At 38.0% G+C, this 14,226-nt stretch overlaps 1 protein-coding gene across 3 annotated transcripts in view; it reads left to right on the forward strand.

The window, feature by feature from the left end:
- The window catches only part of TMC1 (transmembrane channel like 1), a 141,694-nt gene that overhangs the window by 67,238 nt on the left and 60,230 nt on the right, over positions 1-14,226 (forward strand). For all 3 annotated transcript variants that reach the window (XM_072735987.1, XM_072735919.1, XM_072735864.1), the window contains 3 exons: positions 710-800; positions 2,459-2,540; positions 11,932-12,038. In XM_072735987.1, coding sequence (XP_072592088.1) covers positions 710-800; positions 2,459-2,540; positions 11,932-12,038 — 280 coding nt within the window. The remainder of the gene's footprint in view (positions 1-709; positions 801-2,458; positions 2,541-11,931; positions 12,039-14,226) is intronic.

A 14,226-nucleotide genomic window follows, 5' to 3' on the forward strand; every position in this document is an offset into this window, starting at 1 on the left:
AGTTACAAAAATTATAATATATTTAACATTATCCATTTTCAGGAGTTGATGCCTTTCTACACACACACAAAGACACTAATGTGACTATTGTAAATGTTAACTATTGTGGAATAATGTTCAAGTTTATATTTGAAGCCCTTTCAGAATATGAGGCCAAAAGTTTTCCTTTCCTTTTCCTTCTTCCCTCAACCCCATTTACTGCACATAATATGGTTTTTCTCTTTCAAATCATAATTGGTTTTATGTGACTAAATACCAGGTCAGTAAGTGTGTTCAATGTCAGTTTGTCCTAACTTCTTTGCCCTACTTTTTTAAAAAAGCAATGCTTAAAAAAGAAGAAAAGAAAATATTTTAAAATAAACATTCTGGCTGCCAAAGTCTGAAGTCAACTTTGGGTTCAATCTTATATGTGGCAGAAATGGAAAAGAATTAGCATTCTCTATTTTGATGCTTAGCATAAATTCCTTGCTTTTTGATGACTCCTGCTGATTAATAAGTGAGACTAAAATATCTTATTCTTCCCGGTTAGAATTAATAAGCTTTAACATCATTTACAGGTTCCTGAGCTTGAAATAGAGCTTAAATTCATGTGCTAAGGGGTCTAGAAGAAATAAGGCTGCAAACCCAATAAAATGAAATGTCCACTACCTCTATCCTATGATTCTCAACCTATATCTTCCTTATCCCTTCTTTTGTTTTATTTTCTCAGGGAAGCAAAAAAATTTGTGAGTGAAAATGAAGGAGCCCTTGGGAAAGGGAAGGGAAAGCGGTGGTTTGCATTTAAGATGATGATGGCCAAGGTAAGCATTTTCACAATCCACTTTTGTTGATGCCATGCATTCTTAGGGTCAGCCATATTGATTCCAAGGAAAAGAAAATTGGTTCTGTTACGGGAGAGGGAAAATGTCTTACACTTTCTGTGTATGAAGCATGTAAACACATATAGTATATACACAGAGTATCTATGGTATTGAAATTTGGGACAGAGTGTGATTCAGAAAACAAAGAAGCTCCAAAACATTCCTTAAAGGCATTAAAATGAAAAATAAGGTGAGAAACATTGACTTATGGCAAAAGACTTACTTGTGTGATTTTCTCACTCCTAAATGGCAAAGACAGTGCCCTTTTCATTTTCATTCCCTGGTACTTAAGGGGTACTGGGTCAAAGTTTCTTTCTTAAGTTTTAGGGCCATACAGCTCTTCTCTATCAGGAACATCAACTATAAATTGAATAGAATGTTTATACACCAATATAAACATAGATTCTTAGAAAAGACAGAAGAGAAACTAACATTTATTTAGTTTTTACTATATGCCAAGCACTGAACTGAATCCTTCAATGAAGTTATCATATTTAACTCTCAAAGCAAAGTAGGTTTGGTGGCATTATTATCTGTTCTTTACAATTGCTATGCCATTTGTAAGGTAAATGCATTTTCATACAGATGGGATTTTGTGAATAGAATTCATATATCTTAAATATGAAATGTAGGTAGAAAGATTTATGGCATATATCAGAGACTTTGTCTGTTTTTATAATTTAAATGAATAGAATCATACAGTATTTATACTTTTGTTTCTGGCTTCTTTGGTGCAATATTATATTCATGAGATACAACCATGTTGTGGTAGTTGTGGTAGTTATCGATGTGTTGTATTCTGTTGTATGAAGGTACTCCAATTTATTCATCCATTCACTTGTAGCTGGACCTTTGGGTTGTTTCTAGTTCAGATTGTCTTTTGAACTTCAGTCTTGTCTCATATGTTATTTGGGTTCTACATTATCTCGTCATAATGTGCTCTTATGCAAAGTTATCTGCCCCATTCCCAGTCTTCCTTTTGTGGTCCTCTTGACCATGGATGGCCCAAGATTGTGGAATAAAATGGGAGGAAGTTCTTTTATAAAAACTAATGTATGATTTTTTTTTCTTCCTCCCTTTTCTATGATACTTTGTCTTTCTATTTAATTAGCTGCTCTACTTATACCAGAATAAAAAGTGTCCTATGTCATAACACTTACCATCCTGTATTGAAGTTACTTGTTTATGTACTCTAGTAGACCCACAAGCCCTTCAAGTCAGGAGCCATGTTTTGTTTATATTTCATTAATTTCTTCATGTAATGATTATTTAAGTAAACACATATAATTTGCCTATCACCTAATATTAGGTGCTAACTCAGTCCCTTATTGTCTGGTAGAATACACAGATCTTTCTCAGCATATTTTCTATAAAACAGGAGATCCATAAAAGTTTTTAATTGAATTGGGGTGGGGGTGGGTGAGGAAGAGGGAGGCAGGTAAAACCTACTATTTTCCCTTTTTATACAAAGCTTTATGTGGCACCAGAGAGATCTTTCCAAGCTCATCATCTTGTGATATTTTGGGATGGGGGTGGAGGATAGACATCTTGGCAAACAAGAGACTGGGTTTTACTGTTGTATTTGGCTTTCTTTTCAGAAATGGGCAAAATTTCTTCGTGATTTTGAAAACTTCAAAGCTGCTTGCGTCCCGTGGGAAAATAAAATCAAGGCAATTGAAAGTAAGTGCTCATGAGATCTCATTAGACAGGAAGGTTGTTTCATAAGCCTATCAGATGCCTTTCTCAATTTCTATACTATTGGAAATACTAAATACAAGAAAATGAACAAACACAATCATTTTTTTTTACGTTCTCTTTGGTTTACTGTGAAAATTTGCGAGCACTTACCAAGCACAGCACTGAGACCCCACCTCTCTTTCCCTAAGTCAGACCAAAATATTCTCATCCTAACTTTGTTTTCTCTTCTATGTGGGGAAGTCAATTGTGTGCACAATGACATTGAATCATATATATTACTAGGAAGGCAGCGATTTTATTTTGACAATGAACATGACATTGAAAATATATACTCTTGTGAGAGGGAGACAATAATCAAAATGAACAATGTCTAAAAAGAATGAAGAAATCTTAAAATCTCATTTTCAAATCTGAAGTAGAGTAAGTAATCATCATCCAGGAACTTTCTATGTGAATATTATATTGTGTCTTCATTTTATACAGTGTTTGTAGGGTATAGAGAAGTCAGGAGAATATACTCTAACAAAAGCCTACTTAGAACAGTGCTCTAGGCTTAGAATAAGGCAAATAAAAATTTTAAAACAATAAGTATAATAAATAATTTTTTAAAGTAATGAAGAATATTTCAAGAAAAAGGGATAATTTTTCAAACAATTCTGAACACAATCTTGCCATATTTTGGTTTCTGAGAGTTTGGCTAGGCTATGATTTTCCTCCCTGACTTTACTGATTGAGAGGCAGGTTTTCCTGCTGGTTAAATGTGGCATTGCATAATTAAAATGGAGGCTCCATAGGGAGATAACAGAGTTGATAGATATTTCATGGACATGATTGGGCATGTTTTAGGAGTGCCTATCCTGAGTCCTCTGTCTCTCATTATCAAGTGGCAATGAATTAAAAATACATCAACTAATTAATTGCACTTCCTCCCACATATTCCTGTATCACCCCCCCGTCATCGCTTTTTTTTCTTCCTTAACACTTGCTATCTAAAATACTGTGTTTTCAATGTAATTTTTAAATGTAATTTCACTTCATTTCATTTTGTATTTATTTCTTCCAGTAGACACGAAAGCAGAGGTTTGGTTTGGTTTGCTCCTAGATCACCAGACCTAGAATATGCTTGACCTTAATAAGTATGTGTTGAATAAAATGAAATAGCAGATCTTCTTCAAATGCTTACCATTCTGAGAAAAGGAATTTAGACCCATCAGAAAAGGAGAGACACCACAGAATCCTTAAGTTTAAAGTATATAGATGAAATGTGGTACCAGAAGACCATTTGGAACATTAAGGTCTTGATACAATTTGTGTGAAAAGAACTCTGGATTTGGTTCTTACTTGCTGCAGATTAGTCATTCAACTCTGAGGTGGTCATTTAATCTCTCTGGGCCTCAGCCTATTCATTTATAAGATGGTAGGGTTGAATCTTGATCAATCATGAGATGTATTCCAAGAAATTTGTAGTAATTGTTAAAATATGTACATTTGCAAATTCTTTATTTTGAAGGTCCACTAGAGCAGGTTCTAGCTTGTCTCAATACAAATGTCATCCCCATATGTGTTGCAGTAGCCTATCTTAAGTGGGACAGAAACAGATGGAATTATTTTTATTGCCAGAAATTTCACACAGGAATGAGTGACACATACGACTACCATGTAGCATGTGTGTTACTGTGGGAAAGAGGGATTAAGAGCCATCAACTAAACTTTTAGTTATCTTCCTTCATCTCCTCTTCCTCCAGAAAATTGGGCACAGTTAGCTGGATAATTCCAGCAAATGTGAATTATTTTCTCTTCCATACACAATTTCTGATTTGTTTAGGTCATCCTGATTTCTCCACCTTTAATGGTGCTTTGCCTCACTGTGGAGAATTGATCCTTATTTTCTATTCCATCAACAATTGCCACAATCGCCAGTCTTTGAGTGTCACTTAGCTACTCTACAAACACTTCACATAATCTTTACCGTGCCTGCAATGTGCACTGTAGCCTTTTTATTTTCAACTTGCAGTTAAATAACTGTCCAAGGATTAGTTACTAGAGGAGCTGAGATGTAAGGTGAAGTTCATCTGGGCCCAAAGCTTGTGGTTTTCTCAATGAGGCTTGCTCATTTGATACTTGAAGGAAGATTTTATACACTTTTTCTCTGGCATCACGTCCCAGAGTGGATTCCACTAGGGCAATGGCAGAAGGAGTAGTTATAGATTTCTTGATCATTATCCTATTTGGGGAATTCTGTCCCATTTTCTCATGTGCTTTTTTTTTATGTGTTTATTTTTGAATAAGTTATTTATTTAAATACATACATAATCTTCTATAAATGCTTAATGCGTTATGGTGTTAATGATAATCATCAGTAAACTAAATGCTTTTGGGCTATTGTATTAGTTGAAAAGTATGAAGTGTACTACAAAGTCATTGGGTCAGACTAACCATCTCATAGAAAGATCCCTACCAAAGATGGGGAAGCATGTATGTGTAATGTTTTTTTTTTTTTTTAATTTTATTTATTTGAGAGAGAGAAAAAAGAAAGAGAGCACGAGCATGGAGGAGAGGGAAAAGCAGACTCCCCATTGATCAGGGAGGAGCCCAATGTGGGGCTCTGTCCCAGGACTCTAGAATAATGACCTGAGCCAAAGGCAGACACTTAACTGAGCCACCCAGGCACCCCTCAAAGATGGTCTTTTTTTTTAAGGTTTTATTTATTTATTCATGAGAGACACAGAGAGAGGCAGACACAGGCAGAGGGAGAAGCAGGCTCCCTTAGAGGAGCCTGATGTGGGACTCAATCCCAGGACCCCGGGATATTGACCTAAGCCCAAGGCAGGTGCTCAACCACTGAGCCACCCAGGTGCCCCTGTGATGGTCTTTGAAACTTAACTAAATGGAAATAGGAAAAGAAAAGGAACGTGCAACCAGTTTTCTAAAGGTTGAAGTCCTTTAGCCCCTGACTAGCTCTATAGTATGGGTAATCGTTTTATATCTGGGGCCCTCTGTTTCCACATTTGGAACATCCCCCAAATTTGAGGTTTAACTGGTTCCTATACAAGGCAATTTACAACCTAACATTCTATGACTTATAACTTACAATCACTACAATATTTATATGTAAGCATATGAAGTTCTTTATACTTTTGAGTGATAAATTATTGAAACAGTTAAATGAGAAACAGACTTCTAGCGAGTGAGGCCTGCATAATTTACCTTCTGCCAATTCTTCTTAGAAAAAAGTAGATTAAACATGTACCGTATTTATAAAATACATATTTCATATTGTAAAACTAATACCAATGCTTTTCTCTTATAGAAATGACCATTTAATCTTACAGAAGTTTCAGAAATATTATTGTATTCCTTTTGAAAGTCAGAATAGTCTAACATGTAATACTTCATTTAATCTTCAAAATAAACTTGACTGTACTGATTAATTGAGCAAATACTCACTGAGTGCCTGTGTTATTAGGTCTGTTTCCAGGCACTGGGCATGCAATGCTGATAAAGACTGGCAAGGCTTGATCTAACATCCAATTGTGTTATATGAGTTTGTCTGGGGAAAATATAAGCAATTAAAAACTGAAGAAATTTGGGCAGCCCGGGTGGCTCAGCGGCTTAGCGTTGCCTTCAGCCCAGGGTGTGATCCTGGAGACCTGGGATTGAGTCCTACGTCAGGCTCCACGCAGGGAGCCTGTGTCTCTGCCTCTCTCTCTCTCTGTCTCTCACGAACAAATAAATAAAAAAATAAAATCTTAAAAAAAAAAAAAACTGAAGAAATTTTGGATTGTAGTCAGAGGCATGTTTAAAACAGGAGAAGCTAAGCCCCATTCCTAAATCTTTCTGATGCATTTGCCCTCATTCTCTGCTAAATCTCTAGATAATACTGAGCAAGTAATTTTTAAGTGTGATTTTTAAAGGAATCCCGTATTACTAGTCTTCTCTGAGTTTCCATAAAACTCTCTGATAACTTGCAGAATTGAGAGGGGAACTTAAATCAAGTCTAAAACTCATGCTGAATCCATCTTGATACCAGTAAGGCCTAGGTCTCTTTGCTACTGTGGATCAGGTTATCATTTGAGGACTCTCAATTTTATTTTTCACATCAAAAATAGATTTGATCATTTCTGCCACAAAGGGATGCTGTGAAATTCTACATTACAGGGGAATGCTTGTGAAGAGGCCATGCTAAAAACCCTAGAATTACTCACAAGGATGTACCTTATTAACAACATTGCATTGCATATTTTACTGAAGAAGCTATGTATTTGAACTCCCAGGAAATATAATGTATATGCATTGTGACTCCAGAATTATTATCAAAAACATGGATTAAATCATTGAATGTCCTTCAAGCTGAAGATTACAAGTCTTCCTCAGAATTGAAATCTGCTTCTTCCTAATAATAAAGTATGGTACTGAAATAAAATGTGAAAGACTATTTTTCAGATAGGAAAGATCTGCAGATAGACAACCCTAAGAACAGAGTTTAAACCTCATGTTTCTCTACTGGCCTAAGGGCTCCAGAAAATGCAAATCAAATCTGCCACATTTAATTCCCCTAGACCACTTTGAAAGCAACTATGCTTCATGTCCTAGCCTAACAAGATGGTATTTATACTGTGCTCATACAGCAGGTGATTTAATTGGTCTTTTCCCATTTAGAAATGCTCATATTTGTCTGCCTGTCTTATTACCCATCTGTTCAGGAGGAAATTATGCATGATGACAGGCTACAAATTACTTTGCCTTAATAATAAATAACCAGAGGGAGAGGTGGAACTTTAACCTTAATTTAAAAGAAATGCAAGAAAATTCAGCATCAAGAATATTGCATAAGCTTAAACGGCCTCACTTGAATACATACCAAGGACTCAGTTTTACTGTATTAATAATTCATTATGGAAACAGAATTTATTAGTCAGATTAAAGAAAAAAAGGAACCGGTAATTTCTGGGCAGCAACCCAATTTATGAATGTGAATGGCCTTAGCTGATTAGTGGATATTGCCTATATTCTTTCAGACATACACATTCATGGCTTATTTACTCCATATATTATCGAGTTTTTAAAATAATGTAATTAATGATTCCACTTGAATAGCAACATAGCACTGTGGTTAAGAGAGATCTGGATTTGAAGTTAAACACCTACAGAGCAAGGCTACCTAGTTTAGAACTCTGGCTACATCATTTACTACCTACATAACTACTTATGTAACCCTGGTTCTATCATTTATTAGCTGTGTAACCCATGGGCCTAAGTCTCTGTAAAGTGAGAACAGAGGATTTCTCTTCTTGTAGGAATTCCACGATGACTAAATCAATCAATACATAACATCAAAATAGGTGTCTGAAGGAAAATTCATTAAATGCTAGCTATTGTTATTATTAATCAAGTCTTGGTTCAGGCAAATACTATGTTTAACTTTTTGGTTCCCCATCCACACAGTGGAACTAATAACGCTGCATAAATGACCGGTAAAAATATCAGCTATTATTATTATTATTATTATTACTACTACTACTACCAACCATTCTTATTATTTATAAGAATAAAACAATTTTATCAAAGAGACTAAGCACATGGAATGACTGTTTTCTTTAATTACGATCTCTTAGATACACTATAGTAAGGTTTCTCTTTTCAGTAAATGCCAGATTTAGCCACCAACCTCTGGTCAGAACCACAAGGATAAGTGGATGTGATGAGGGAAATTTCTCCTTTTTTGCTTTTGTTTTGAGACAGGGAAATGTCCTATAGAACTTGGATGCCAACCAGTTGATTTGTTTTCTCTCCTTTACAGTCTTTATTTTGTTACTGTTCTCTGCCCTCTGCTGTGAACAATGTTTTCTGGATTCCTTGATCTCTTTGACCTGCATCTGGGTCTTTTGTACAATCACTAGTTTTAATGAAATCTGTTTTCCTGAAATTCATTTTCTTTAGATATAGGATTCTGTAAAAAGAAAAAGAAGAAGAGGGAGAAGAAGAAAGAGAGGAAAGAAAAAAAGGATAGAAAAAAGAAAAAAAGGATAGGAGGGGTGCTTCATTGTTATTTCTCTACTTCCAGAGAGAATAATTGTGAAAAACTGAAGCCTGAAAGCTTTGGAGTCTAAGTGTATTTCATCCATAATGGATGTGGATTATATAAGAGGGAGGGGATACTTTCTGCAACATTTTAATTTGCTCCTCTTTTTTGCTTTTAGGTATATTTACACTCTGTACTCAATTTAAGAAATTCATTTGCTAGGGGTTGTGTATGGGAGCTGAGAGAGGGCAGGCAGTGGGTGCTAATGAGAAGAGCAAAACTGTAAGAAAGAAGGCAGGAAGGGAAGGAAGGAAGGGAGGGAGGGAGGAAGGAAGGGATTGAGGGGAGGAGAGAGGAAAGGATGAGCCAGCATCCTGTGCTTGGGCCTCTAAACCAGATCTGCCATGTGTTTCAGGGAGAAGCTTGCTCCAGATACCTAGAGACAAAGTTCCTTCTCCAGTTAATGAGTAATTGTAATGACTAATAAGGTGGAAGTCTACTGCCTTCAATTAAACATGACAAGTGAACCTGGCTGAGGGAGTCCATGGGCAGTTGTTACCAGAGAACATAGATAACAGCCATGAAATGATATGAAATCACTGGGAGCCAGGTGGATGATCAGATGTCCTGGGACGGGCAGGTCTGCGTAGCCCTTCTGGAGATGGCCCAATGCATCTGGTTACAGTACCTGAGGGCATGTTTATCAAAACCACATGCTTTTAGAAATTTTGTAGAATTCCTCTTTTCACTACAAAGTGAAATAAATCCAAAAACTCAGACTTGAAGATAATTGATTTTTAAAAAATATCCATTTAGACAGACTTTTTAAAAAAAATTCTATAAAAATTGTCACTGTGTTATGGGAATAGGCAAGGTGACACCTACAGAATAGAAACTTCAGAAACAGAAGCATGATTCTAGTGTGATCTCAGCCTCATCTTACTAAGCAGAGACTGGAATCTGCTTCACGCGAGCCTCTTTCTGTAATAATGTTTCCCCATCCCTAATGCTGCAAAGCCAGAGAGCCAAGAAAGTTCTCAGGCCCTGGAGGTATTTTGCTGAATGAGTCAGGAAAAAGGGCCTGATCTGGTGGGTGGTTGCACAGATTCATCACTTCTTCTTGGGCAACTGAAAAGGAGAATTGGGAATTGGGAAGAAAACCGGCAACTTGATATTGAACCTTAAGTGATGATCAAAGAAAGTGGGGCTTTTGTTAATTGGTGAAATCTCAACCTGAGACTTCACATTCCTGTTCTTTCTTCCTCTTTCATTCTTTGATTTAGGATAATGGGTTTCTTTTTTCTTTTCTTTTTCTCAGTAAATAGGATTTAGACAGATCACTTTTCACTGGGACATGTGCACATTGATGGCTCATTCTTGTCTGTCCCTTCTCAATTCGTTTCCCAAAGCTGAGGAGACTTTAAAGGTCACAGTCTACTCCCCCCAACCCCAGTCCTGCTGCTTAACACCTATTGGTGACTTCTCAACACATTTAAAATAAAAATCTCATTTTTTAATGTGTCCTTAGGAGGCCCTACATAGTGTGGTTTGGCTTGTCTCTTCATGTTCATCTGTCGCTTCTTCCCCTTGTTCATTAGGCTCCAGCCACGCTGTCCTTCGATTTGTTCCTCAGTTGGCCTGAGCTCTTGTTTCCCTCCAGATATTTGTTCTCGTTCTTTCCTCTGCTTGAGCTGCTCTTCCCCAGCCTGGACACTGCTATCTCTTCCTCCAACTTCAGACCTCTGCCCTAATGATACTCTCTCGGGCAGCCCAGGTGGCCCAGCAGTTTAGTGCCATCTTCAGCCCAGGCTGTGATCCTGGAGACCTGGGATAGAGTCCCACATCAGGCTCCCTACATGGAGCCTGCTTCTCCCTCTGCCTATGTCTCTGCCTCTCTCTCTCTCTCTCTAATAAATAAATAAAATCTTTTTAAAAAATGTTACTCTCTCTAATATACCTTCCTCAATGAGCTTATTGAAAGCAACCCTCTTTTTTTAAAATTTTTTGTTTATTTATTTATGATAGTCACACAGAGAGAGAGAGAGAGGGGCAGAGACATAGGCAGAGGGAGAAGCAGGCTCCATGCACCAGGAGCCCGACGTGGGATTCGATCCCGGGTCTCCAGGATCGCGCCCTGGGCCAAAGGCAGGCGCCAAACCACTGCGCCACCCAGGGATCCCCGAAAGCAACCCTCTTGATATTTTTTACCTTCCTCTCTCTAGGACCTATCTGGCAATAATTGTTGCATATATATAATTGTTATAATAATATAATCATATGCAATTTTGCATATCATGTATAATACATATATATCATGTATGTGCTACATGCCTAAATGATATATCATATATAATATACAGATATTATACAATGTATATGAATATGCATATAATATGTATGATATATATGATACATACTCTTTGTACACATAAATTGAAATACAATAGAATATAGCATATATATTATGATAAATAATATGTTTATTTATTTTTAAAATTCCTGCATCTCTGTTATTTCCATACCTCACTAAAATGTAAGTTGTATTAGAGCAGCAACCCTGTCTGTGACATTTGTGTTTCACATCTAAGGTAATTCTTTACAGAAGATATTTTATTTTTTTAAAAAGATTTTATTTATTTGAAATAGAAGGATAGCACAGCAGGGAGCAGCAGGCAAAGGGAGAAGGAGAAGCAGGGAGCCCAATGTGGGGCTCGATCCCAGGACTCCAGGATCATGACCTGAGCCGAAGGCAGACACTTAACTGATGGAGTCACCCAGGTGCCCCCAGAAGCTACTATAAATATGTGAAGAGTGGGTGAATAGACTTCAGCTTCTATGCTGTACCTCAGAGATGCCAATGATGCAGATAAATAGTGCAGGATGGTCTGCAAGAAAGCTGTCCGTCCGGGATGTGGTAAAGGGTTTTGAGAGCATTGTTGCCCAAAAGAAAGGTGGCTGAAGTGCAGTGATTATGATGATAACGGTAGCTAACTAGGGCCAAGAACTGTAATAACCACTTTACAGGTATTCCCTCACTTAAACGTTATTAACTATGAGAATAAATGGGTTTTTCAGCTAGCAATGCTGGCTGCTAAGCCGGAGGCAGCTCACCTTTGGCTGGGCTCTAAAAGCGCAGGTCACAATAATTGCACATAACTGCACCTACATGGTAGAGAGCACTTCCACCACCAATAACATTTTCTCTTCTTGGATAGAAAGAGAATGCTGGAGACTGTCCATGTGGAAAGGACCAAACTGTTGTCATGAGCCCATTTATTTTGGAAAGCACCAAGACATGGCTTTTGGTTGGTTTGCTTCTGACCTTTCAACCTTTCATTTTCTTCTTGATAGGTCAGTTTGGCTCATCCGTGGCCTCCTACTTCCTCTTCTTGAGATGGATGTATGGAGTAAATATGGTTCTCTTCATCCTGACATTCAGCCTCATCATGCTGCCAGAGGTAAGAATCTGACTTCCAGTTTACAGGGGGAAAAAAAAGTTGAAATAAGTTTCTCATGTGATCACTGTTCTAGAAAATTTCTTTTCTCTTCTGAATAATAGCATCATTAACTGGCAATAGCCACTCTTGGAGTCATAGCACGTGCAATGAGGTTAATCTGCAAAATGGTCCCCATTGGCCAAAAATTCTAATTCTTGCTCCGAAGGGTACATGGGCCTCCTGAAATCATATATAAAACATCGTGTATACATTTAAATGTACATTTTTTAAAATTTTTATTTATTTATGATAGTAACACACACACACACACACACACACACAGAGGCAGAGACATAGGCAGAGGGAGAAGCAGGCTCCATGCACCGGGAGCCCGATGTGGGATTCAACCCCAGGTCTCCAGGATCGCGCCCTGGGCCAAAGGCAGGTGCCAAACCGCTGCGCCACCCAGGGATCCCTAAATGTACATTTTTATATGGAAGGATTCATGGCTTTTCTCAGATTCCCAACGTGGTCCCTGTGCTAAAATGTTAATTGCTCAAAAGGTAGGCTTTGACACTTTGTGAATTGTATTTACTTATTTTACCGAGTTTGCTTTGAAGGAAATGCTTCTAAGTGCAACCCAGGATATTTAGCTTTTCTATCTGAAGAAATACAAAATGAGCATTTTTTTTTTTTTCTGGATGTAAAGTAAGATAACCCAGATACTCCCTTCCCCTTCCAGGCACACATACGGATACACAGAGGGGTAGGGTCTTCTGGATCAAGGTCAGAGAGGAGAGTAAAAAAGATAGTGCTTCCAGATTGAAGAAGACAAAGCCCTGAGCTGATGTGGGGGAAAGAGTCGATCAGCTAGGGTTAGGAAGCAAGACTGAGGTTGGAGCCTTTATCCATAAGAAGTTAAAAAGACTCTGACCTTTGGACGCTTACTTATACAAAAGTCAGGTTAGGCTTTATTTAAGCTACAAAGGGTCTTTTCAGGTACCACTATTTCAAAGCTAATTTGTTCAGAACAGCATTGCCAACAGTCAAAACTAAGTGTTTTGAGTGACATGTTATCCCCATGGTTTTGAATCAGGGCCAGTTACTGTATAAAGCCTCCCCCAGGGGCATAATAATAATCCTAATAATTCCTTACATTCATGACAAGTTTTAGCTTTTAATAGCGTAAAAACACCTTCACTTCTTTTACTTACAGAGCCTCACAACGAATTTATGAGGTAGATTATAGAAGAGTTTTCTTTCCCCATTTAAAAATGTGGAAATAGTCACGTGTTTCTTATTGGGTTTAACCAATATTTCAGAGAGAGGCTTTTTAAAGCTGTTCTGGGAATAAGACCATGATTCAGTCCTTTGTCCCAAGAGTTTGCAACCTAATTCACTGGTTTTATAATCCCTGAGATAATTCCCAAGGTTCTACAGCTATCTGGCTCTTAGGAGACAGTGGACACAGATCAGAAGTCCTGTTATACAGTTTATCTCTCCAGTGAAAACTTACAGGCAAATGCAGCAGAATGCAAGTCACCTATTTCAAATTAACCCAAGCTTTTTTTTTTTTTTTTTTTTTCTCTCATCTCTCTAAGGAAGCCTGAAACTCCTTCAGGGGCTATGATGACGTTTCTTAGTGTCAGACTCCGGGTAGACATGTTTTATCAGTTGTGCTTGCTCTTTCCCCTACACCACAGCCTCCATGGAAATGAAAGGTTGTGGCTGATTCGCTCTAGCTATATGGAGTTACAGAATGCCCGATATATAGCAGAGGGAGCTGATCTGTGTCTGATTGGGTGTAGGCCTAGAACCAAGAAGCATATTGTCTTTGGATGCTTTCTTACAGGTTTGTGTTAGATGCTGAGGGGCGTCCTGTTTTCTGGGCAATGCTTACCACCTCCAGCCAAAGAACAAAAGAGGATGTGCTAGCTTTACCAAACCACCAGTGGCCAGGGTGGGTTGCCTCTTGGCAAAAGGGCTCCATTTTCCCTCTGCCTCCATCCACCAGCCTCATTCAGCCTTCCTTTGAGACAGCATGGAAAGGAATCACCTTCTGCTCTGTTCAGTCCTAGGAAGCCAAGAAGTTTCCATGAAAGCCATGCAGCTTGTGTGGCAGGTAGGACTAGAGGCTGATTTCCAGCTCCTGCCCTGTCAAGCTCTGCACTCGGGCTTCCAGCCACATTCATCCTCCACTCGCAGCCCC

Source organism: Vulpes vulpes, chromosome 1 (genome assembly GCF_048418805.1).
Source record: "Vulpes vulpes isolate BD-2025 chromosome 1, VulVul3, whole genome shotgun sequence".
NCBI classification, from domain to species: Eukaryota; Metazoa; Chordata; class Mammalia; order Carnivora; family Canidae; genus Vulpes; species Vulpes vulpes.